The 24,470-nt window shown below is 42.0% G+C and overlaps 2 protein-coding genes across 5 annotated transcripts; both read left to right on the plus strand.

Moving 5' to 3' along the window:
- Positions 1-26: 26 nt before the first annotated feature.
- On the plus strand, positions 27-10,118 carry clptm1 (CLPTM1 regulator of GABA type A receptor forward trafficking). Its single transcript, XM_072392416.1, has 14 exons — positions 27-108; positions 3,073-3,203; positions 4,702-4,825; positions 5,022-5,180; positions 5,366-5,483; positions 5,570-5,655; positions 6,193-6,313; positions 6,432-6,676; positions 7,005-7,098; positions 7,183-7,373; positions 7,880-7,975; positions 8,083-8,218; positions 8,897-9,064; positions 9,839-10,118. The coding sequence occupies exons 1-14, from the start codon at positions 58-60 to the stop codon at positions 10,024-10,026; spliced, it is 1,908 nt and encodes a 635-aa protein (XP_072248517.1). The 5' UTR covers positions 27-57; the 3' UTR covers positions 10,027-10,118.
- Positions 10,119-12,742: 2,624 nt separating this feature from the next.
- relb (v-rel avian reticuloendotheliosis viral oncogene homolog B) lies at positions 12,743-22,909 on the plus strand. Of its 4 annotated transcripts, none has more exons than XM_072392417.1 (11): positions 12,743-13,035; positions 13,124-13,201; positions 14,367-14,542; positions 17,346-17,636; positions 18,458-18,624; positions 18,730-18,821; positions 18,918-19,049; positions 19,171-19,275; positions 20,029-20,244; positions 20,359-20,433; positions 21,663-22,909. In XM_072392417.1, exons 1-11 carry the CDS (start codon positions 13,002-13,004, stop codon positions 22,076-22,078), a joined length of 1,782 nt encoding a protein of 593 aa, XP_072248518.1. In that variant the 5' UTR covers positions 12,743-13,001; the 3' UTR covers positions 22,079-22,909. The 4 variants fall into 4 exon arrangements, with proteins under 4 accessions (XP_072248518.1, XP_072248519.1, XP_072248520.1 ...); XM_072392418.1 differs by having other exon boundaries at positions 13,127-13,201; XM_072392419.1 differs by lacking the exon at positions 13,124-13,201 and having other exon boundaries at positions 12,745-13,035.
- The last annotated feature ends 1,561 nt before the right edge of the window (positions 22,910-24,470 follow it).

Here is a 24,470-nt window from a genome sequence, read left to right on the forward strand (position 1 = left end):
ACTGAGTGCAGTTTCCCAGCCATCACTGTAGTGCGTGCGCGACAGAGACGAGGAAAGATGGCGACGCAGGGGAGCGAATCAACTAAAGACACCGTGAGCAACGGCGAGGTAAAATGAATGACAGTCCTTCAGCGGTTTTCATTTGTCACCTCCAGAGAATTTCCAGATTTGATAGTTTGAGCGAACAGCGGCAGATGGTTAACATTTAAACGTTTTAGCGATCGTTCCACGAGCCTCAGTGACGTTGTCAGTGCCGGTTGGTTTTAAAACGACCCCCTCCTGCAGTTTACGATGTGTTGAGAAAATCTTCGCTGTTAACGAGTGGAGGCAAGGACTGAGGAAAGTGTTGACGGTGAAATTCTATCCGAAGACAAACATTAAAAATGATACGAACAATATAATTAGTTGACTTAAAGTGTGAGCCAGATGACTACCGCAGCGTGACAGTTAGCTATCACAAGGCCCAAACCTGAACAGCGCAGCTTGGCTTGAATAAACGGGGCCAGTCTCTAACAGTTACCACTAATTTCTCACGTTTTGCTAAACCTTTTCACCTGATATTAACTTAGAACTCTTGGCTACATGTACAGCCTCTAAACCCAAAAGTCGAATGTTTATCTGGGAGCAGCACAGCTTATTAAAAGGGAGTAGCTGGAAGAACTAAGTGTAGCCATCATCAAAATTTCCTTCCATTGGAAAATAGAAATATTATGTCAGCAGCTGCTTAACGCATGGATAGATTTCCGAACAGACCCCAAACAGGCCAGCAACCCCTAGTCTTTTCCCTGAAATGAATGTCCAAGAAACAAGTACAGAAAAAAATACATGCGTAGGTGAGGATGCCTAAGCTGGAGAGATGAAGAATGACAACAAAAGGATAAAATGGCAACAGTGACAGGGACTGTTATTCAAATGAGACACCAGTTGTCTTGAATGTGAGAATAAATGGAAACGACAACAATGGGATATAAATAATAATAATAATAATAAGATACATTAAACAACCATGAAGAGATCCAAAATTACCACTAAACTGGACACGTAATCTGGGTAACTTTTATAGGATGGGAGGGGGTCTATAGTCTCATAATCTGTTTGTAGCTTTAGGTAAGTAAGGGGCATAATTTCATAACTAGGAGTTTCATTTCAAGGAGTGACTAAAGATTAACAATTGTTACCAGAGGTCACTGTGAATCATCATTTTCTCGAGGAACCACTGGTCTCAAGGACACAACTATTCAAAGTCACACAAACTGATAAAACAAGCCAGACAGTAAAGTTGTAGCAAACCTGAATCTAAAAAAAACTGTTTTAAGACTCCTCTTGAGTTTGGGTAGCTTATTTAGTGTTTATGGTTTTATATTTAAATCTAAAATGCCCTCAGCCTTAGTTAATGTTTTGTGTGTATTATCCCACTGGAGTCAGAATGTCATTTAACAATCTTCGCCACACTTTTAAAGGCATTTCCAAAGGTGTCAAAGACTCTCCAGGTAAAATACAGTCTCAGCTTGAGTATTTTTTTATGTTTCAGCTAACGTCTTTAAAGATTCAGAGGATACTCTTGATAAGCAGTTAAACTTTCACCAGGAAATCTCTTCTTCTCTCTGAAAAGTTCATACACTCGAACTTTTTCCTATGTTTATGCCAAACGACAATTTGGTGTGTAGCATATACTCTGAACCCTGAATATATGGTTAATTATTGACCCTTACTCCGAGTGTGCTTTGTGAAATATTATCTTAAGCCAGGGGAGATAACTTGTTTCTGCTCTTGAGCATGTTTGTGATTGTACGATTATTTCTGCGATTCCTCCAGGAGGTGCAGCTCCGTGTTTCTGATAATGGATTTGCCTCTATTTGAACACAGCAGGATGTGGCCGGGAGGATGAAAAGCCCTATTTTTGAGCCACTTCACGGCCTTGAACTGTTCTGTTTATAATGTTACGAGGCTAGCGTCTGACCACAAACATTTTTAAACCAGTTTAAGGCCCATTTGGCACCTTTATAAACAATAATCTGTTTTAACAGAAAACATCTTTGGTCTCCCTTGTGTTGATGACAACAGGGGGAGATTAGATGTTTAGATAGTGACCGAGTCTCATGACTTGGCTTGTGTTTGTCTATTGTGTCATTTGAATAGAATGTGGCCTTGCCAGAGGGTTGGAGGGGTTACACGGACGTGCCGAAGCGTGAAGAGAAAGCGCACTGAAGGAAAAATGAATGATAGATTTCACTGATCACAGAGGATCTTTGATACGTGCAGTGACTGCCACGTGAATGTGAACATCGCAGTTTAGTTATTAAAACTAAACTGAAGCCATCACAGCTTAATTGGGTCAGTGGGTCATAATAGTTGAATAGTGGCCCGTCAGTTTTGATTGGTTTCCGTGCCTTAGGTGGAGTTTTTTTTTTTTTTTTTGCCCTTGTTGTCTTTAGTTATCCTGTAATCTGTGACAAGTGTAGAGCAGCAAAAACATTATTTTTTAAATGATTTTCCTTTGTTTGTAAGATGTAAAATGTTTCCAATATATTAAAATATACCAGATTTATTCACTTTACAACTGAGCTTAGAAACATCAAACCGTCCTGTTTAGAGCACTCAGCAGAGCAATAATTGATACGTTTTCCTTGTCGTTGTTACTTCTGATTATTGGTTGTTAGATCTGCTTCATGTCATTTTAGTGCGAGTTACTTTCCGTTTCTTTTCTGGAAACCAAACTCTTCCCCATCATTGAGTACGTATCAAGACGTCTGCTATTAGAAAACCCTGATTTTTGGCAAGTTCATTATTTGAGGTCACACAATAAAGTTTGGCTCGTTTTGTCACATTGAAAGTGCACCTTTTATTAATCTTTAAAAAAAAACGCGGCATACATAGTTTTAAGGTTAAATTGAGTATAAATCGTTTTGATTAAATCGTATCGCCACTTTGAGCTTTTAGCAAAGTACAGTGCACTTGGAATAGATGAGTGGCTCCTTTTTTGCTGCCAATGAAGCTGTTCGTCACGACGTGACAGCACTGCTGCATCATCATTGTGCCTAATGTTTTTTGGTTGCTTCTTCTTGGTTGTAGGTGAGCAGCAATGGGACTGCTGCGACAACGGACAGCCTGGCTGCGCAGACAGCCGAAAATGCACAGGATCCTCAGCAGCAGCAGCAACAAGCACCGAACGCCTGGCAGGTCATTAAAGGAGTCCTCTTTAGGTGAGTTGACTTGTTTTTAATCTGGCAGATAAAAGCTTACTCCAGTGCCATGGTGTCATAATTAACAGATTGCATTATATCATGGTGGTGTCGAACAGATGGATGATATTGTGCTGAGCTCCTGCCATAGCTCGCTTGGCTTGTCGTTAGCTCTCTTCCAGATCTTTGTACAGTGTTTGCAGTCTGTGCCTCTGTCTTCTGTTTTATCGTGTTTTTCGGCGCACGCTGTAGCTTAACTGAGCGAGACAAAAAGCAGCTCGGGAACTTTATTGCAGCGCTTGATAAGTTGACACGGGTCAGATCTCTCATTATAGTCGACTTCATGTTCAGCGCTGTTCCCTCTGCACTCAGTTTTTCTGTCAGAGCTGTTTTCTAACTGTGCTGATGAGTTAAAAAATCCCCTCTCTGCCTTACTGTTTATGTTTTGCGTCACAGTCTTTTCTTAATGCGATTTAATAATGAACATTGCAGGTTTTACTAGCTGCGTCTCCTGACTACATACCAGTACTCTTTGTGACATATTCCTGTGTTAGGACAGATGTGCAGTTCATCTGAGGCGTTCTCATGTAAATAATCTGCCAGTTTTCAGTCCGTTTACAAGAAAATAAAGATTTACTCTGCTAATTGTATATTCCTGAAGTGCAGCTGCTGGTTTGTCAGGTCTCAGATCAGATGTGTTCCACAATGAAATAGAAATAGATTTGGGTGCAGATTCTTCAGAAAGCGTCAACATTAACGACACCTGACCTCAAAGGTAGGATCTTTCCTGATCTATACGGTAGCTGTTCAAGAGTAAATTACTGTGCTATTCATACAGGCGGCATCCAACTCGTGTTGTACGTCAGATCATTTTGAACTCTGAGTGAAACCAAGATCTTATCTGAAGAATCTGTGAAGTTTTGTGAACACGATGCGTGTTTCACTCGACACCAAGAGGCAGGCTTTAAGTTAGCAACAAAGAGTTATTTATTTGAAATGTTCTGGCAGAATTGCTTGATTTCTGGTAACTTAAACTAATCGATAACCATCCATCCATTTTCTATACCCGCTTAAGCTGTCGGTCGGGTCGCGGGGGGGGCTGGAGCCTATCCCAGCGGTCTAATCGATAACCAAAGCTGTAAATATGTATCAAAGAATACCACAAGCCCTAAAATGGACTTTGGAAGAAGGGTTAAAGGAAAACATAAATGAAAAGTTGGTTTATTTTTAGTTTTTTCTCTTATAACTCGTCTCCCCTGGTCAGTTAAGGGTGGTATCTCTCTTTTAAAGTCTGCATGTAAAGCAGTTTAACAGGATACATTTAAATCTGATAAGCCTCCTCCTGATCCATGTGTTAGCGTCGGGTAAAAATGAAATCCTTTCTCTGAGGATGTTTTTTTTTTTATTCTAACCTCATTCATCTCCTTTTTTGATCTTCTCTTTCATATTTTTATTTTTTATTTTTTGCCTCTCTTTAATTTGATGCTAAATCTTTGTCTGATTGCACTTGTTCCTCCAGAATCTTCATAATCTGGGCCATCAGTAGTTGGTTCCGCCGAGGGCCGTCCACTCCTGACCCCAGCACGCCAGCCGGTGCCCCCAGAGTACCCAGCAGGAATCTGTTCCCCAAAGACACCCTCATGGTATTGCACCTGTGCTCCCCATAAAACTCCCTTTGCACCTGATTATTCAGGCTCTACATTCCTAAACGCCGCTCGTACTCTGATCCCTCTTAAGTAATCGGTTGATGAAGCAGCGTTCTCTCGCTCTGACTGACTGTTGGATCTCTCCTGACACTATAATGTGATAAACACCTTTACTTTCTCACCATGCCTGCAGGACCTGCATGTGTACGTGTCACAGGAGGAGGTGTTCTCTGACTTCAACAGCACAGATGCCCTTTTCTGGTTCCAGAGGGACCTGGTCTATGGAGACTGGGCCACGGGGGAGACTGGAGATGGCTGCTACGAGCATTATAAGGAGTTGGACATCCCAGAGGTGGGGCTGACTGGGGATTGAGGGGCGGTGCAATAGAAAGGGAGGGTGTGACAGACAGTTGTAGGTTGGTGAGAAGGAAAGTGACTCGAGTTTAGAGAGCAGGAGGTGGATGATAGTGAAGGGCATCACCAGTTAACAGTGAAGTGGATGAATTGTTTCTGAAACCTCCTTCTGTTTGGTTGCAGATGGTGCAGAAGAATGGCTCCCTTTACATGCATGTCTACTTCACTAAAAGTGGGTTCCACCCAGACCCAAAACGCAAGGGGCAGTATCGCAGACTGGCAACAGTTCATTCAACAAGAAGTAAGAACCTGTAAACACACTAAAGTTCTAACAATAAAACATCCGATCCCTTCAAGCTATTAATCTTCACTTCTTTCACTCGTCAGTGCTGAATAAATTCAAGAGAAGGAAGTTTCTGAAAACCAAGAATCTGCTTACAGGAGAGACAGAAGCTGATCCTGAGATGATAAAGGTTAACAGTCTTATCATTATTTATCCATTTATTTATTTTTTTTTTAAGCAGAACACAGAATGTGGAGAACTGGGAGGCTTTAATTCTTACTGGGGCAATCTGACCCGCTTGTTTTGGATCATTTCCGCTGGCGTCCAAGTGGCATCAGAAGGAAAATGTTTCTGTATTTAAAAATCAAACACACCCAGTGACAATTAATCCAAGCGATCTGTTTCTGTGTATCGGCGGCAGTTGTGTCCTTTAAATGTTTTGCTGAGTGACGTGATGTTTGGCTGCTGTTTGGCTGCTGTTTGGCTGCTGTTTGGCTGCTGTTTGGCTGCTGTTTGGGTGCTGTTTGGGTGCTGTTTGGGTGCTGTTTGGGTGCTGTTTGGGTGCTGTTTGGGTGCTGTTTGGCTGCTGTTTGGGTGCTGTTTGGGTGCTGTTTGGGTGCTGTTTGGGTGCTGTTTGGGTGCTGTTTGGGTGCTGTTTGGCTGCTGTTTGGGTGACGTTTGGGTGCTGTTTGCGCTGACACGTTCAATCAGCTGTGTTTCCTCACAGCGGGCAGAGAGTCACGGTCCAGTGGAGATTATCTCACACTGGCACCCCAACCTCACCATCAACATGGTAGACGATCACACAGCCTGGGTGAAAGGCTCCGTTCCGCCCCCACTAGACCAATGTAGGTTTCTGTAAATGTTCTTTTAAATATCTCGAGTGTCACTGAATTTTAATGCTCCTCATAACCAGCACACTGACCACGCCCGACATTTCTGCTCCTCTCCGCTGACTGATCTTAGATGTAAAGTTTGACGCGGTCAGCGGCGACTACTACCCCATCGTGTACTTCAATGACTACTGGAACCTTCAGAAGGACTACTTTCCCATCAACGATACCCTGACAAAGCTCCCGCTCCGCCTCAGCTACTGCCCGCTGTCCTTGTGGCGCTGGCAGCTGTATGCTGCCCAGAACGCTCGCTCACCGTGGAATTTCCTTCCAGAAGACACCTACGAACAGTCGGATGAGGACCAAGACTCTGTCAAGGTGAGTGGGGGGGGTGGGGATCAACTACAATGATGCAAATAACTTGTGTGTTCTTTAGATTGAGCCGGAACAATAATTTTTCCCCTTTATTTACATTCATAAAGCTACATTTGGAACGTAATTCATAAAGATGATTTAGGTCTTTTATGGGTTTTACATCCAGCTTCATTCAAAAATACTTTTTATCTTTAAAACAGACATTGTCTGCTTGTCTTTGTCTGAAGGTCCACAACTTTCTTAAGCATGAAATATGGCGTAGTTGCATCTAATTTATCCATAGAATACTCGGACAATGATCTCATTAATAATGATGCCGTTCTACTCCAAGGTCGCCCTGTTGGAAACCAACCCGTACCTGCTGGGACTCACCATTGTCGTCTCCATTGTGCACAGTATCTTTGAGTTTCTTGCCTTCAAGAATGGTAAATTCTTGTTTTAAAAACCGCAGAGTAAAAGTTGGCACAGTGCCTCTGCCTCAGCTCACCTCCGTCTCGTCTTCTCCTCAGATATCCAGTTTTGGAACAGCCGACAGTCACTCGAAGGTCTGTCTGTGCGCTCCATCATATTTGGGGTGTTTCAGTCTCTCGTTGTGCTGCTGTACATTCTGGACAACGAAACCAACTTTGTGGTGCAGGTCAGCGTCTTCATCGGTCTTCTCATTGACCTGTGGAAAATCACCAAGGTCATGGATGTCAAAGTAAGTCGGAAAAAAACAGTTCTCAAGCACAGCATTGTTTGAACAGATTAGATTAAATTAGATTGTTAGATATCAGACAGATTGCTGATATTTGAGGATAAATCACTAAAAGTAGAGCACCTGATCAGATTCTAGATTATATGATCAAATTGACCAGTTTTGCCTCAGTAAGGGGCTTCTTGGATTAGCAGTTAAGCCGATGTGTGAAAAAGAGGAAAATTCTGGATGATTGTCATCGTGAAACAAAGATCTCTCCCTGAGAATGTGTGTTTCCATGCTTTGGTCACCATTACGTAATACTGGATCCTCAATGATTTTTTTTTACCAATTAGATTAACTTCATAGTTTGATTGGATAATTTTCATCTTCTTTTAGGACTTTAGGTTATTTATACATACGTTGAATATGCTGAACGGTGAACAAACATCGTGTTTCTCTGACTCCTGCATCCTGCCATGCTGCTTTGACTGTATCCCAGTAACCACATTTTCTTTTCTTTCCTTTAGTTGGACAGAGAGAACAAAATCGCGGGGGTGTTGCCAAGACTGGTATTCACAGACAAGTCGACATATGTGCAGTCTTCAACCAAAATCTATGATGACGTGAGTTCAGTCGGTACTCAGCAGCCCTTCAAACGCTCACATTGGGAGGCCGTTTGCTTTCAGATGTGCATTTAAATGATCTTCTCTCTCTCTCGTCCTGTTAACAGATGGCCTTCAGGTACCTGTCATGGCTGCTCTACCCTCTGTTTGGCTGCTATGCGGTCTACAGTTTATTGTATGTAGAGCACAAAGGCTGGTACTCATGGGTACTCAGCATGCTTTATGGCTTCTTGCTGACCTTTGGTAAGTTTGTCTGAAACATTTCTACGTCTTATTTGCGAACAGCACCTTCACCAAAGTGAATTACAATCAAAAGCAGGGAAATAGAAAATTAGAAAGAATCTTTGTGCGAGATGTGCACGCTCAGTCCACTCTTTGCTGTTTCCTTTGTTAGCGACGTGTAATCAATCTAAAGCATGAAAACATTTGGTGTCCCTGCTGTGAGTGGAGGTCAGTTATATTTGGGACGAGCAGAAAATGAGCTTGTTACTGTAAAAAGCTCCACACAAACAGGTTGATTGTTCTAGATGAAGCAGTAAGGCGCAGTGCATCTTCAACTTGTCCCTGTTAAACAAAATGAGTTCAAATGAAACCTTTTTATCTAAAGAATATACCTGAAAGTCCTTGTTTTGCTCTCTAGGTTTTAACACTGTTGTGTGCCTCTTTATTTAAAGCCCATAGATTTGTCTGAGTGGTTATTACTGCTCTTTATTAACCTGTGTGTGAGTGTTTGCACACGCTGCTAATGTTTTTGTCCTTGCATCATGGTTACATACCCAATTCCCATTAGCCTCTGCTGATGTGCTGTGTATTATTAGACATACGTTCACACTCAGTCCTGCTCCCTGCTGGTCACTTTTACTGCCTGTGGTGATGGAATTGTTTGTATAACCAGCTTTCTTCCTCTGCTTTGGTTCTTAGGTTTCATTACGATGACGCCACAGCTGTTCATCAACTACAAAATGAAATCTGTAGCCCACCTCCCATGGAGGATGCTCACCTACAAGGCCCTCAATACGTTTATTGATGACCTGTTTGCCTTCGTCATAAAGATGCCCATGATGTATAGGATAGGATGCCTCAGAGATGGTGAGTCTTCTCTTACCTACATGCTCATCAGGGGACCTTAAATATTCGCCCAAAAACGTAGCGTTTAGCATCCCTCGGCAGCGTTTAACAGGAAACAGTTTGAGTGTGTAGCATTAAGGGGAAGAGTGGAGCGTTTTGCTGGCCATTGTTTCGATTGATCTGACCTGTTGCTCAGCATCAAACCGGATTAATATATTTGTTTAGAGGAAGTTGGGCTATTTTTCTGTATTCACACAGTTCCAATAGGAAGTGCACAGCCATTTCCTGTCATTGTGCTTGACCAACTGTTCACTGTATTAGTGGCACATTGTCATATACCTGCCAAACCCACCAAGTATCGACTCACTCGATGTGCAAATGTGCATATTTTTAACTTCTGTGTTGTCTGTCTGTCATTCTTTTAGATGGCACTGAATACATCTGTGTAGAGTTATGTCCTCTGAAATCTGTTGTAGTTGTAGTTTATTCATATCTCTTCATTTGGGGGTAAAACTGCAGACAACAGTTGTTTCAGCCCACATTTTGACACATTTAAGACTCTGTTGCAGACCGGTTGATGGAAACGAGCTTGATCCACGTTTTCTATTTAGCACGGTTACCACTGAGTCTGATCATCCTCATCCCGAGCTCGTGTGACATCACAGTTATTTGATGTATTCAGCTTTGCATAATGACACAGGAAAGCTTCTCCTCACTCAAACTGCCTGGAACCATAACTGTAGGATTATGTTGGCTCGCCTCTAACTGGACTAATGTCCGTTTCCTCTCCTGCAGATGTGGTGTTCTTCATCTACCTTTACCAGCGCTGGATCTACCGGGTTGATCCTAACAGGGTCAACGAGTTCGGCACCAGCGGAGCAGACCACACTCAGAACGGCACAGCAGACGCCGCTCCCGTGGCAGATGGTGCCGCCATCGCCGCCATCACAAACAAACCAGAGGGGGAGAAGAAGAACGATTAAGCAACACCTCGCACTTATTTTCCTCCCGTGCCCTGACTGCTGGGGTGAAGAGGACTTACAGAAATTAGGCATGGAGGGAGTTGGGGGGGGAGGGTGGGGTTAGAGGGGGAGGGAGATGTGGGGGTTGTTTAGCTGTCAAGAACACAGCTAGAAAAAAAAAAAAAAGATAAAAAGATGCAGTTCAGCTGTCCCTCTGATCTCTGTGTGGATCCACAGAGAGCCATAATCAGTGTAGACTTGGTAAATTCTTCTTTCTGTTCCCCCACCCGTCCCTGCCCTCTCGTTTTGCAGTTCAAGTGAAGTAAAACAAAACGTGATGTACTGTTTTCTGTATGATTATTTTCAGAGGGTTAACAGTGTCTCGGATTAGATGTTGGGAGGGGAACAGGTCGCAGTTATACTGCTTTTTTTTTTCTTTTTCTTTTTTTTATATACAGAAAAGAGAGAGAGAGGCCAAGTGCAACTTTTGATCTTTGTGTAGATTCCTCGTGAATTTTTTTTCTTTTCATTCCACGTGAGCACCGTGTTTTTCGGGTTGCTGGTGTGTGTGTGCGTGTGCGCGCGCGCGTGTGTGTGTGTGTGCGTGTGGTGCTGGAGGAAAACTGGAAAGACCCTGAGCCACATTGGAGGATGAGAGGTGGTGACTGGAGACATGATGGACGACCCTGCAGGGCACCACCCACGAGACCATGACTACTACCCTCAATTTTAAGCAAATGGTTAATGATCTAAACTTGAACAGAAGGAAAAAAGAAAAAAAAATAACAGCCTTGTTGGTATTGATATAAATAGATTAATATTGTCAATGATTTTGTTTTTCAGTCACTGAAGCATTCTTTTGTATGTCCTCAAACTGTACAGACTCGTGTTAATAATACCGATGTCAAAACTTGTCTAGCATCAGATAATTTGTAGGTTTTATTTCCCCCCCCCCCGCCGCTGCCGGCTGGAAGTCTGATTTTCAAATGGTTTCATCTTCACGCTCCCATTTCAGATCACCTTGACAGACGGAGTCGGGTGTGTGCTGGAGGAGTTACAGTGTCTCTTGGTTTTTTTTTTATTTTTATTTCGAGTGCTGTAAAGCCAGAAAGGAAAAAGAGTTCCATGTTGGTACATATTAAATTTTTGAGCGTTCATGTTTATAGTAAAACTAAGTGTGATTGAAAGTGTCTATGCAAAGCTTTATTTTCTAACTTTGCTTCAAGTTGTTCTCGCAGTCGAGAACGATATTTCTTTTTTTTTTTTTTTTTGCATGAAAGTGACTTTTCACTTTGGTCTCTACTGATGTTGCAGGCAATACAGTTTGTGTGCTTTAACAGGATACACGTTGCTCAACTCTCTGATCCCGTTGTTATTCTTCATATTACACCATTGTTAACTTTAACGGGGTATTTACGTGACGCAACAGCCCAGAGGTTCAGTTTATAAAGGGCATTTAAGGGTTTGAGACTTTTCAACGTGGCAAAGGTGTTGCTAGTCGACAGTTTAGGAGATTAATTCAAAAATACAGACAATACTTCTATAGAAAAGTGTGGCACAGGTCAAACTTCACACCACTTTGCCTCTGAATTGAACCGTTTAATAAAAGCGACATTGGAGAGGTTAGAAGTACGTTGACTGTAGCTTCCCAGGAGGAGAGATGCTGCAGTTTAAAGCTTTGGTTTTAGGTTGTAACAGTCAAACTGAGTGCCAGACCCTGACTTAGCCCTGGTTTGTTCAGTGACTGTGAGGTTGGATCAGGTCAGCTCATATAGATGGTGAATTTACCAGCTGTCGCTAATGATCAACACCTGCTTCTGGGCTTCAGGAAGCATCAGCAGCAACTCGTACCTGATTCCTTTAGCTCAGGCTCCTTAACATCTGACTTAACAAACTCTACCTGCAGTGTACAGGTGTTAATGAGCTGTTGGCCTTTAACACATTTTTGTCAAATGATAAGATAAACTACTGTTATTCCATGTTTGGGAACCGTGTGTTATCTTCAGGAGCTAATGGTCGGTACTGATGAGGTATCGAGTGCTGCTGAAGTTTTAAAATCATGAACATGTGTAACATCGCAGCATCTGACCGCATTATAATTTGTTTTGCAGCCCTGTCTGTGCTGAGTCACCGCTTCCTCTAAATGCCTCATCTTTCGCTTTCCGTTTCTTTTAATTCGTCTGTCCTCCGTGTGACCGGCAGGTGTCGCTGCTGCACCTGGTAACCTCCTCGCATCACCTTGCGGGCCTTATAGCGCCACTTGAAGCGGTTACTCGTGCAGGGCGGTTATTGGCTAGAAATGTCACAAATGAAACTGCTGGTTAGTAACTATAAGGTTCCTGCTTTTTCTCTCAGGTTTGGAGGGGTTAAAAAAAAAGGAGAACGGGCTGACGCAACCAGGATAAATATCTAAAACATCTGGTGCTTTGGAGCAGTTCGCCTCCCTCTGCTGGTATTAGAAATGTGTACGAAAGTTGTCATGAGGGCTTGCTTGAGCGGTGAAGCAACGTAGAAACGACAAAAAAAAAGCACCGAAAGTGCGCTTTGATTACACAATGGAAAGAAAATCTCCTTTTATGGATCAAGATGAACACTGTCAGATGAAAACGATGAATATTCAAATGAGCAAACACACACGTTCAAAACCGCCGCAGTAGCCTGGCTGCTGTCCTGTGTGTGTGTGTGTGTGGGGGGGGGGGGGGGTTCCCGTTTGAGAGGTGACGTTGACACTCGCGGGGATTTCCACGCCGCGAAGCAGCCAATCAGAGCGGCTGCCGAAACGTCAAAACCGAAGCAGACGTGAAGTTTAGACATCATGCTACACATGGCTTCAACACGGTTTAACACCTCTTAGAGCCGGAGCGTAGACTGGCGAGAGCCATTTCAAAGCATAGACGCCACCGGTGATCCGAAGGAGAGGAATAATTCCTGGACTCGTCCGCTTTTAAAGACGCGTTACGACGGAGTTTAGGGCGGTCGAAGACTTCTGACGTGCGATGAAAGACATGGACATCTTTAACGGGACCTCCGGTAGGTTTCCAGTTAAGTGTTTTTAGTGATTTTTTTTTTGTGTGCGTGAGAGAGCTGACATCATCCTCAAACATGTGATTTGTCATAGCAGAGGAGCCAACACCCAATCCCGGGATCAGCGGAATCCTGCCCGGCACTGTCCCTACTTTCCGATCCTCAGATTTAGGTGAGTCCAGTTTTATTTAGTCTCATGATCAAGATGCACAAAAGCATGGACGTGAGTGTCATAAACAAGACGTTGGTGTCCTGAGCCGACCTCAAGCCGCACATAGCAGAAGTAAACCATCCCCGAAGAACTTCCTTATTTTTTTATACACATGTTGGTGAGATGGCTCTGAGTTGCACAACTAGCAGCAAAAAAAAAAATTAAAAGATAAATTAACATTTCTAAAGATGAACCCTTTTTAACCGGTTTCATTTATGTGCTCCATTAAATGTGCAACCATTTCTTAATTGATCAAAACATAACAACCTCCTTCAACAGCAGGATGAGACGGTAGAAATCAGTTCAAAACTTCAAGAAATATTCACATTTGCAAAAGTTGTTGTTGAAATGTGAAGCACTTGATAAAGCTGCTGCACCATATTCGCACTTTTACGTGTTTACATTTTTACTCTGTGGCTGCAGCAAAGCAGCTTCTGACATGTGTCAGACCGGACCGACCACAGCCACCCGTTCACGTCAGTCTGAAGTTCACAGTAAGGAGCTGCTAGTTGGTAACCATGACAACATTACAGGTTAACCTTGCCCTGAGTATGAAACCGATTTGGTGTGTAGAAAAACAAAAACAACTGCTCAGATCTGCTTACATCCTGAGCCACGTGCTTCAGTCTAAGCTGCAACCCAATATATATATACAACATATATACATACATATATATATATATATATATATATTTTTTTTTACTTTGGAACACAACCTGAGGAAACATGACTAATAATCATAGGTGTTTACGGTTTGTAAATGTAATTTATTTATACAGCCCTTTACAACAATCCATTTCGGTGTACCAAAGTGCTTTACATCAGATAATGAATAAAGAAAAGAATAAGTACAAAACAATAAAATAACAGTAAACGCAATAAAATACAGCAAAATTGAATAAGATAATATAAAAGAGTCACCATACTACTGGGTATTAAAAGCCATCTGAAATAAATATGTTTTTAACCTAGATTTAAAGAGGCTTTAAGGTTTGGTAATTATCTTGGACTGTAATGTGTTTTCTCAAGCTAAGAGGAGCAAAAATGTGTGTCATTTTCAAATAAAGCAGCATTTGAATGTATATAACATGACTCTGAGCTACTATTTGTCTCTATGTGAATGCAGACCTGATAGATGAAATTATCTGTGGAGAGCGACCAACAGACTCCCTCCCTCTGCCGCCTCCTCCACCACAGGACACCCTCTGCCAGACGCCCCTGAGCCAGAGTCACAGGATTCCTCAGCAGAGCCCCTCAATGACATCCAGACCCGTGCTGGTGGCAAGAGGCGCTGCATGCAAGGTGAGTATGTTGGGCTCGTGTTGTTACTTCTGTTGTAGGTGTTGTTTTGTTTTGATCTGGACTAGTTTCCACCCCTGTAGTGATTCCCTCTGTTGTTGAGACAAGCTGAAGGGTTTGTTTCAGTTGTGGGTTCATTTTTGATAGGAATCATCCACTCTTTCATTTGTTTTGCTTTTATCTAGATCCCGCATGGGTTTGATACTTGCGGTGTGGGTTCTTATGTCTTCATGCTACAGGGTAGACTTGACAGAGATAAAATACCATACATAAGTAGAGATGTAAATGTCAATGAACCCACTCATAAAAAAATCTCCTCTCTGCTGATTTTCATGGAAATCTTTCATACTTCAGCTTGTAAGATCACACAGCAGGAAGTAAACCTGCAGACACTCTGGATAATAAAAGATTAACTCTACAGAGACTATTTTCATGAAGTCAATTTTGGGTTGTCGATCAAAGCTGCAAGACATTTGGCTTTTTCCAGCTTCTCTGAATCTGAGCCAAACCAGTGTCAGAATATTCTATTTATTAACCGATTTGGTGGCACCTACTCTTTATTTACAAGCAGAATTGTTTCAATCTATCTTGTTCCAGTATCTCAAATGTGAACACAACTCCGTTCATTGTCAATCTGGCACGTGATTTCAACACATCACCATTATTCCTCACAATTTTCTGATGTTGTAAAAACTCAAAGGTTGTTTTTTAGTGCTTATACCGTCATCGTGCTGCTGTAGGAGGCCAGTTAGAGTGAAACTACTCTCGTGTGATTGCAGCTTTCCTCATTTTTTTTGCTGTTGTTGTTTTTTTTAAGGATTGAAAGCCGGTTGAATAAAGTGCAATGTGCAGATGGTTGGGTGTTGTGTTGCTGCACAGAGCAGCAGATGGGCAGCGCAACAGGTCGGACTCTTAGCAGAAAGCACGTGGTTTACAGCCATTAGGGAGATGTTGTAACCTGATATGACTGCTGTGCTGCTGTAGCCTGCAGAGGCAGGTAATAATGAAGGGCATCTGAAAACAGGTTTAACCCTGTGTCAACAACTATAGCTGTTTGTGCATAAATACAGCTTATTAAGAAGTTCTGTGTCTTTGTGACACACCTCCACAGCATGCCTCCCTGCAGGAGAAAGCTGAGAGGCAGGAGTGGGACGTCTTACAAAAAAAAGTGTAATCCGACTCCTGCTTTCAGTCTGCTGTCGTTTCTGTTCACTAGCCAAACCCACCAGAGGTGAAAGGTCACATTTTTCCGCCCCAAATCGTTTCTCCTATTGGTAGATCAACGTCAGGCTGAGCTGACTTCCTGTTTCTTGTTCGCTGGCTCGGCCTGCCAGGCCTTTGTTTGGGTTTAGTGCTTTACAGTGAACAGGTACTCCCGGGCTAATACAGTCGCATTCACACGCCAACACTGACAACAGACGGCTGTGGTGCGACAGGATATTGCGAGGGATGAGCTCATGCCGAGGCATCACCCAGATCTCTGCAGTGACGCTTTAATGAGCTCTCAAGCTAATAAACGGCTTCACGGCTGACAAAGGAGTCAGGCTCTGCGGCTCTTTGTTCCCTGCAGGTTTGATCATCAATCTGTTGTTGTATCAGTACTTCAAAATGGGCTGAAAGACTTGAATGTGTTCGAGTTATTGCTGTAATTTACATCCCACGGAGGCCTGTAGGAGCCTTAACTGTGCAGCGGTGAGTGCATGGAGTTAGAGAAGAAAGAGAGAGAAAGTAAAAGCAGCAGAGAGAAAGCTACTATACATTAAGTGTGAGAGGGAGCGGAAAAGCTTTGGTGGTCTGTGGTGTAACGGAAAAAATAAGACATCAAATGCAGGAGGAGGAGTCGGAGAGCACATGGTTAACGCTGTGCAGTGATAGAAAGCACATGTATGAAGAAAAAACAAGTGGTGAGTCAGTTTGGCTGCTTAGTTTCACTGCATCGCTGCCTGAAGGATTACCTGAGAAACATCTGCCCCGGTGTTTATCCGCAAAGCTGGTTTGAGGCTGTTTACTTTCTCCGATTCTACGTTGACGCTGTTTCTAGAAGTAATCTGTCAAACGTAGAAGTACACGTCATGTAACGTCTGTGTGAGAAGTACCGTTTTTCAGTTGTACTGGTTGGGGGTGAAGCTGGTTTCGCTTGTTCTGTACACAGAGTTTAGTTGGTGTCAGGAGGACGGTTAATGGAGTTGAGAATAAGTTTAGCAACTTACATCTTTAATGTGCATTATTATTGATATCGTGCTTTTTTTTCTTTAGTTAAATTTTTTGGTCTACCAACAGTTGTGTGAAAGAAATCATCTGAGAGCTAAAATTTGACATGAGAACGCAGCTGGACTGTTTTTAAGGAGAGAAGCCGCTGGATTGACTGTATTTTAATGGGTTATCACATGAATTATATGCGAAGTAGTTTTACTGGTGAAGAAATGTAAAGCAGAGGAAAATTGAAATACTCCCACAAAACTTTATTGAAGTCTGTATTTACTTAAAGTTGTGTTTTGCGTGCTGATGAAGCGTAACTGATGTTTTATACTTTCGATAAAAGTTCAGTTTTTCCTTTTGAAACAATGAGATGAATTAAAAAACAAGTAGAACTCCTGCTGTCAGCAAACTGACTTGATATCTATCTAAAGTTTGCTGGCTTTGGCCACCATAAGCTTGTGGTCAGAGCAGACAACATGGTAACAAAACCTCCGAAAGCTGCTTTTTTTAAGACTGCTGTCTCTTCGAGGTTTTCCGCTCTACCATGACAGACATTTAAGATTTCAATAAAGTTGAATTATTTTTAATTTTTTGTTTTACTCAACAGCCAAACATCGCCACGCTGCAGCGCTTAGTGCGCCCTTCCAGAGAGATGGCATCCACTCATCCTTCCCGGGTTGCCTCCTCCTCAGGTCGCGGCTCCTCGAGCTCAGTTTCCTCTCAGAACCGGGGCGACACCGCGGTACTGGAGCAGATTCTGGAAAAGCCCAGACTTGTGGTGGTGGAGGAGCCCAAGGACAGAGGCATGAGATTTCGCTATGAGTGTGAAGGCCGCTCGGCCGGGAGCATCCTGGGGGCGTCCAGCACCGACACAAACAAGACTCAGCCCACGATAGAGGTACATGTTTGGCTTCTGTTTCGGACTTTTAAGGGGGATTACGAGCTCTCTGAGACGGTTAGGGAGGTTTTAACCACAGTTGATCATGTACCCCCGCACAGAAAGGGTGGGGCCTGGGAGGATGTGGGTTGCAAGAATCAATTAGAAAGTCCCCACGAATCCCAACCTGACTGACATGAGGTTTATCCCCTCCCTGCATACTAACAAACAACTTTACACTCCTCACATGCTCGGTATACTAATGTATCATGCTATTTTACATCCCATTGGTACCCTCAGTTGATTAGTTTCTGAAACTATGAGAAAGTGGAGAGTGGCAGACAGGGATGTTTATACAGGGGAAAAAGAGGAACTGTGTGAACATCTGTGTCCTTCACCAGCATGAAGGACACAGAGAAGGGCCTGGATCAACAGGTTGTCTGAATTAGAGAAGCAAATATTAACTGACATCTGTTATGATAACGGATCATTTTTCTTCCATTTTAAGGTGAAGATTGTAAGGTTTTAATGTGTAATATGTGACTACATGAAGGAGCTTCTTTACATTTTACAGAGGAAAGAAAATCAACAGATTGTTAGTTGCTGTCTGACTCGAAATGACATGTAATGTTTCAAGCTTCTGCTGCATATTTTCTGAATTAGCTGATTCATTTGATGCTGTTTTCAGATTCCCACAGTTCATTCTCTTCTTTCCTTATGTTGAATAACTCATCTTTTCATTGCATTTCTCAGGTTTGACAGTGTGATCCACCACAGTTTGTTCAGTTTTCTGCCCTCATTTTGGTTTCTTGCTCATGTATCTTTGTCTCCTTCTCTTTCAGATTCAGGGTCCGATTGACCACTTAAAAAGGGTCACAGTCACCGTTTCCTTGGTGACCAAAGATCTTCCTCACCGGCCTCACCCCCACTGCCTTGTGGGTAAGGACTGCGTGGTTGGTTCAGGAATCTGCAAGGTCTCGTTTAATCCTCACGGCAACAGACGCCACAGGTGCACATCTGTTGGTCTTTGATCTAGAGTTTACCATTTAGAATTTACCATTTCCTCTTATCAAACACTAAGAATTGTTCAAACGTGCGTCTTCTCAACTTGCAGCTTTGCCAATCTTGGAATCCAGTGTGTGAGGAGGAAAGAGTTGGACATTTCCCTGCAGAAAAGGCGAAGCCAAAATATCGACCCCTTTCAAAGTGAGCTGGACACACATGCTAAAATAAAACACTGCTTACATTTGTGACTCCTCAAAGCAGACGGGGCGCTTCATATTGTGTCTTCTCGTCCCTCAGCTGGTCACTCAAAGGGCATCGAAGACATGGACATGAACGCAGTGCGTCTGTGTTTTCAATGTGAGCTCGAGTGGGACGACGGCAGGAAGGATTCTCTCAGCCCAATCCTCTCTAAACCAATTTATGACAAAAGTAAGACATTATCAAACACTCCCTTGTGACTCTGCCACAGCATAACCACCTGAACCAAAAATAAGAAATGTACTTCCCCATTGTTATGCTGTTTCATCTTTTTTTTAATTTTTATTTAAAGAGGCCACCACCACATCAGAGCTGAAGATCTGCCTTTTGAACCAGTACAGAGGGTCCTGCAGGGGCAAGACAGAGGTCTACATGCTGTGTGACAAAGTGCAGAAAGGCAAGTAGAGGCTTTCAGCTGAGGTGATTTATTTATTTATTTTTTCCTTTTCTGTATGTGTAATCAATATACAGACTGTGGACTAAACTGAAAAGCGGAGTTTCAGTCAGCAGACCCAACAGCATACACTTAGTTTATGACACGACTCTTCCTCCTGACCTTTAATGAAATATCAAACAAGGTCCTGCTGATATAAAACAACACATACCAAAGTGACTAAATCTTAACTGAACTTTCCATGTTAGCTAAGAAGACACGTTTACTGCCAAGCTGCCTTTATTTGACCCTTCTCCTAATGGATGCAGAACCGTCTGATGTCTGTAGGGCGCTTTAGCTGCCGAGGAGGCATGTTGAGAAAATGTCAACATTATTCAGTTAAATTTGATTCAGATCTATTTATATAGAGCCAAATCACAGCTAATGTCATCTCCAGGGACTTCAAAGATGCTGTCCAATTTAGGACAATTCTAATCTAATTCTCTGTAATCCAATTATAATCCAACCAAATCTAATCCAAATTAGTCCAATTCATATAATGCTAATTTGAAAACAAGTTGCCTTGTGAAAGGAAACCAACGAACTGCATCGAAACTGTTTACTGGAGGGTGATTCAGTTACTTTGTCCACAACAGTTACATTATATATGACACTAAAGTTCAATGAATTCAACCTGAAGCTGAGTAAAAAGGCACGAAACACTGGAGACTGTTCTTTAAATAACGCTGCTCTATGTGTTCTGTTGTTAATCCACAGATGACATAGAGATCCTCTTCAGGCGAGATTCATGGAAGGCGAACGGGGAATTCGCCCAGACGGACGTGCACCGGCAGATTGCCATCGTGTTCAAAACTCCGCCCTACCAGGACCAAGACATCACAGATGAGGCCGAGGTCAAAGTTATCCTGCGTCGCATCTCAGACCAGATGGAGAGCGATCCGGTCACCTTCACCTACCTGCCACACAATCAGGGTCAGTCAAGTTTAACAACTGTCATTCTGAGTTGGTCAGATATTAAACAGAAAACTGGTTAATCAGGTGAGACAAGGTGTTAATCTGAGCGTGTCTGAACTATTTTTACTTTAGATCCATATGAGGTGAAGCGGAAGAGAGCCACGATTAAGAGAGACATCAGTTTCTCAGAGAAAGCTTGTGTGACAGGTGAGGTTTTGATTTGATGTTGACCTTTTTTTTTTGGTTTGAGTTGAGCACAGCCCCTTTTTTCACTGCCAAACTTTAAGGGTGACTCTGTTTCACGAAAAACTGAGCAGATACTCAGGTGTTTGTATCAGTCTTGTGTGATGTGTAATCTTTTTTACTCTGTTTTATTGGACTTTCTGCACTCTTTGGCTCCTAACCATGATATGGCAGCTCTACTTAAACAAAAACATGGAATCTCCAGTTTCCTTTGTCTTCTTTAGTTTCAGAAAAGATCAAGACAACCACATCCTCAAAAATGTTGGAAATCAAATATAGAGCTACATTAATTAATACAAATTCTGAGGCCATATAAATTGAAGGGCCATTGGTTAATGCCTGCTTTCTAAGAAACTTAAAGGGAAAATAAGTCATCTCCACCACACCTGTGCTTTCCCTCGATAACAAGTTGATATATATTCTTCAAGGGGGAAAAAAAAGTTCCTTCAGAGGCTTGATAAGAAGCAGTTTGGTCAGTGATTGCTATGTAATTGATTTAATAAGGGAGAGTAGTTTGCTTTGTAATTTAATTCATCACTTGATATAATCCATAATACTCCACAACAAAGGTGAGTTTTGTATTAAATCCCCATTTTGCTCCTTCTGCTGCTCGTATGATGAGCAGGAAACATGATAGTGGGACATTTGCCAAAACAGTCCAAACTGACTGCTGGAAAGTACAGCGGTGTGAATGAAAATGTCATGAATTGCCACATATACATCCATGATCTGTTGTGATGGCTTATAATAGGAATATGATATGACTAATTATAAAGGATGTTTAATGAAAAAAAAAAGGTTACACTCAGAAAACGTGCCACTGATTGTTGTGGGTTTTCTTTTGTTATTGCCTCCGTGTAAATCCTCAGTCGTTCCAAATTAGATAGCTCGAGCCAGTTAAGTTAGATTAGTTTACATATTAAAGTAACAGGTTAAGAACGGAGTCAGACACCATTGGAGGAAGTTGGTTCTTTGTTTCTCACAAAGTTACCCAGAGAAATTACATTAACCTCCCTAAGTCAAACACTTCTTCGCAGCCTTCTCTTCTATGGAAGAATTGAGTTGACTCGACTCATAGAGTTGAGACAAAACACAAATGTGCAATAGAATCACAATGAATGTAGTTATTACACAGGTAATTTTAGCTGATGGATCTATTTTCTTGGTAACACGATCCGTTTCTTCTCTTGCAGAGAGTGCGCCTGCCCCAGAGCAACCCCTCCGCTTCCTCCTGGAGACTCAAAACATGATGTCACCAGAAGAAATGCAACACACTAACCAGCCTGTGGTCGAAAAGTTGTACAATGAGCTCATGGACTCTAACTGCACCATTGACCAGACGGCGATTTTGGATCAGTTACTAGAGTTGCCTGATATTTCCTGTGTGCTGTCCGACCCAAACTTGCTCTCATCCATGTCCTGCTGCTTCGACCCCAATTCTACATTTACCAATATGGATATGAACTTCAACCCGAATTTTGGCTCGTACCCACAAGACTTTTCCCAATATAGCGACCTACAGTTCAATATGCTCGTCAATGAGAACCAGAATCCACAAACAGAGCCACAGGACAGCATGGTGCAGGTGAAAACTGAAGAGGAGTTATGAGCAGACGGAGCAGATTTCCCCCTCTTTCGAAGTAGGAGTTTGCTTCAGCTTTGTAATTAGCATTTGGATGTCAAACCAGTATCAACAATCGCATGCAAAGACAATATGAGTGCATGTCATGTTGTCACAAAGCACAATGAAGCTAAATGGCTCCTATGCTCCAGCTCCTTAATGTATTTGTAGACTAATGTAGTTTACACATTTGCGCTGTTTCCCTCCTATTCCCTCTTTAGCTTTGCCCAAAAGCCTTGCTGGTTCGAGGCTACGGAAACGTAACATTCCTTAATATTTCACATGCTGAGAGCATTAATTTCATGACTTAGAGGTCAGAGAAAAGGGATTGTCACAGTCAATATGGAGCTAAAAGCAAACTCATTGACTTCTCTATTCAAACTGGGAACATCAGAAACATGTCTATGAATCACTCTCTGTAGTAGTAAGTCACTGCTGAGGCTTTCTAAAAGGTCTCTTGTTTGCTTTCACATGATTTTGGGAAAAAGACCCAACTTCCTACTGAAGTTGCTGCACCTCTAATGGAGAATAACAGAAAATCTTCCTGAACCGCAGTTTCACATCAGGCCTTCACTCGGTTGTCTGTCATTGCCATCTTTTGATGAGGCCGTCGCACTAGTTTAATATTTAATCCACTTACATATAATAGAAACCGCTCCTCCTTCTATTCATGGCTCTATTTGTGTCGGTTCCTTTTTTCCTGCAGTTTCACTCTGGTGCTGAGCCTTCAAATTACCGCCTACTACTTTGTCACTCATCCAACTCTGCCTCTTTGCTGTAGTGTAAATAAATCAGAAAAAATAAAAGGTAAATGTTCAAGTTTTGTTGTGTCGTTACTTCCTGTGGACCTAACAAAGAGAAGTGGGTCGTAGGCACTTCTAAATGTTATCTGTCTTCAGCTGCTTCCCACACACATTCCGAACCTGCTTTCTCACTCGTAAAAACAATGAATCTTGGCAGCTGCATGAAGAGCCTCCTGTGTTTTTTTTTACATCTCAGCTTTTATCGTCATTGGTGTGATAAGATAATCCTGAATTACTTGTTTGTCCAAATAGTTAAATAGCAACTCTCAGGATATAATGTTTCCCTTGTGTACAGTCATCAGTCACCTTGAAGTCTACCCTCATACAACCAACAAACTGTCACATCTAACAGTGGTCAAGTGTGAGAACGTGGTATTTCTGCTTTTCTAGTAAGTTTCTAGGCCCACTGTGAGTCACACAGTCTTTTGTAAAACCTCTTGGCTTTTGGGAAACTTCAAGATTGAGACAGATTGGGAAAACAAATCAGTATTTTCTAACCTGTCATTTCAAATCATGAAACATTTCTCAACCCTGTAAGCACATTAAGATTTTCAGAAAATCCAATTTTAATTTTTATTTTTATTGTACACGGTGGGTATGTTGCTACATTCTGTTATTACCCATCTAATAAGCAGTTATAGTTGCCAATGTAGGAGTTTGTCTTTCTGCCATAATTAGTATTGAACCTGAAACCACATATTGAGGTATTTATAACAAATAGATTATTAATATATAATAGATTGTTCACCTTAAGATAAATGAATGAATACTTGTTATATTTTATACTCTCATACCCCATGAACCAGTTTTCATAGTAACAATAACTGTAATATTTGACACTCAGTTGCTTGGTCATGCTGTAAAAGCAGACAGTACCTTTAAGCACCCATCCTGGTTGATTTGAACTGAGCACACAACTTACAGCCGCTGGGAAACTCCAGGCCAGGCTCATTTCCAAGACCTTTGATCTGGTATAGAGATGCACTTTATTTCCTGTGAAATGGTATCAGCATACCCACCTGCTGCGGCCTGCCTCAACATGTCCATATGTTTTAGGCCATGGTCGTCCGCTACGATAAAAGCGCCACAAGAGGATGTTTAACAGCAATATACAGCTTATCAAGCGTTCAGTTTTATTGTACAGTTGTTGTGGTCTTTGCTAGAAAGGTTTATTACATGTTACCCATATAAAAGAGGATATTTTTTCTCAGTAAAAGCAAATACAATAGACTGCAACATTAGCAAAACTTAGAATAGTAGTTTGGTGTGAATAATGATACTTCTCTCTGCTCTGCACTTTAATTGGTTTATTCAGAAATAAAAAAGATGAGTAGTAAAACGTTACTTATGGAACTTTATAGTGGCCAAGTACAGCTTTTAATGCAACGCTAATTAATAAAGCTAATTTGTACCTCCATTTTCTATCTTTATATTCACCAGCCCAGCTCTTTACCAACTGACAAACTAACATGACCAATGTTAAGTTAAGTCATAATAATAATACATTTTATTTGAAGCATCTTTCCAGTCAAATTCCCTAAAAGCTTCTCAGCAGTGGAAGTCAGGGTTGCCAAACT

The sequence above is a fragment of the Leuresthes tenuis genome, unplaced genomic scaffold (genome assembly GCF_036924035.1).
Source record: "Leuresthes tenuis unplaced genomic scaffold, fLeuTen1.0.hap1 SCAF_9, whole genome shotgun sequence".
Classification (NCBI taxonomy): domain Eukaryota; kingdom Metazoa; phylum Chordata; class Actinopteri; order Atheriniformes; family Atherinopsidae; genus Leuresthes; species Leuresthes tenuis.

Coding starts and splice junctions, on each gene's coding strand:
- clptm1 (XM_072392416.1), top strand. CDS start 58: ATGGCGACGCAGGGGAGCGAATCAACTAAAGACACCGTGAGCAACGGC. Junction 4,826..5,021: donor TCCCCAAAGACACCCTCATG/GTATTGCACCTG, acceptor CCATGCCTGCAG/GACCTGCATGTGTACGTGTC. Junction 9,065..9,838: donor GATAGGATGCCTCAGAGATG/GTGAGTCTTCTC, acceptor CCTCTCCTGCAG/ATGTGGTGTTCTTCATCTAC.
- relb (XM_072392417.1), top strand. CDS start 13,002: ATGAAAGACATGGACATCTTTAACGGGACCTCCG. Junction 19,050..19,170: donor TAAACCAATTTATGACAAAA/GTAAGACATTAT, acceptor TTTTATTTAAAG/AGGCCACCACCACATCAGAG. Junction 19,276..20,028: donor GTGTGACAAAGTGCAGAAAG/GCAAGTAGAGGC, acceptor GTTAATCCACAG/ATGACATAGAGATCCTCTTC.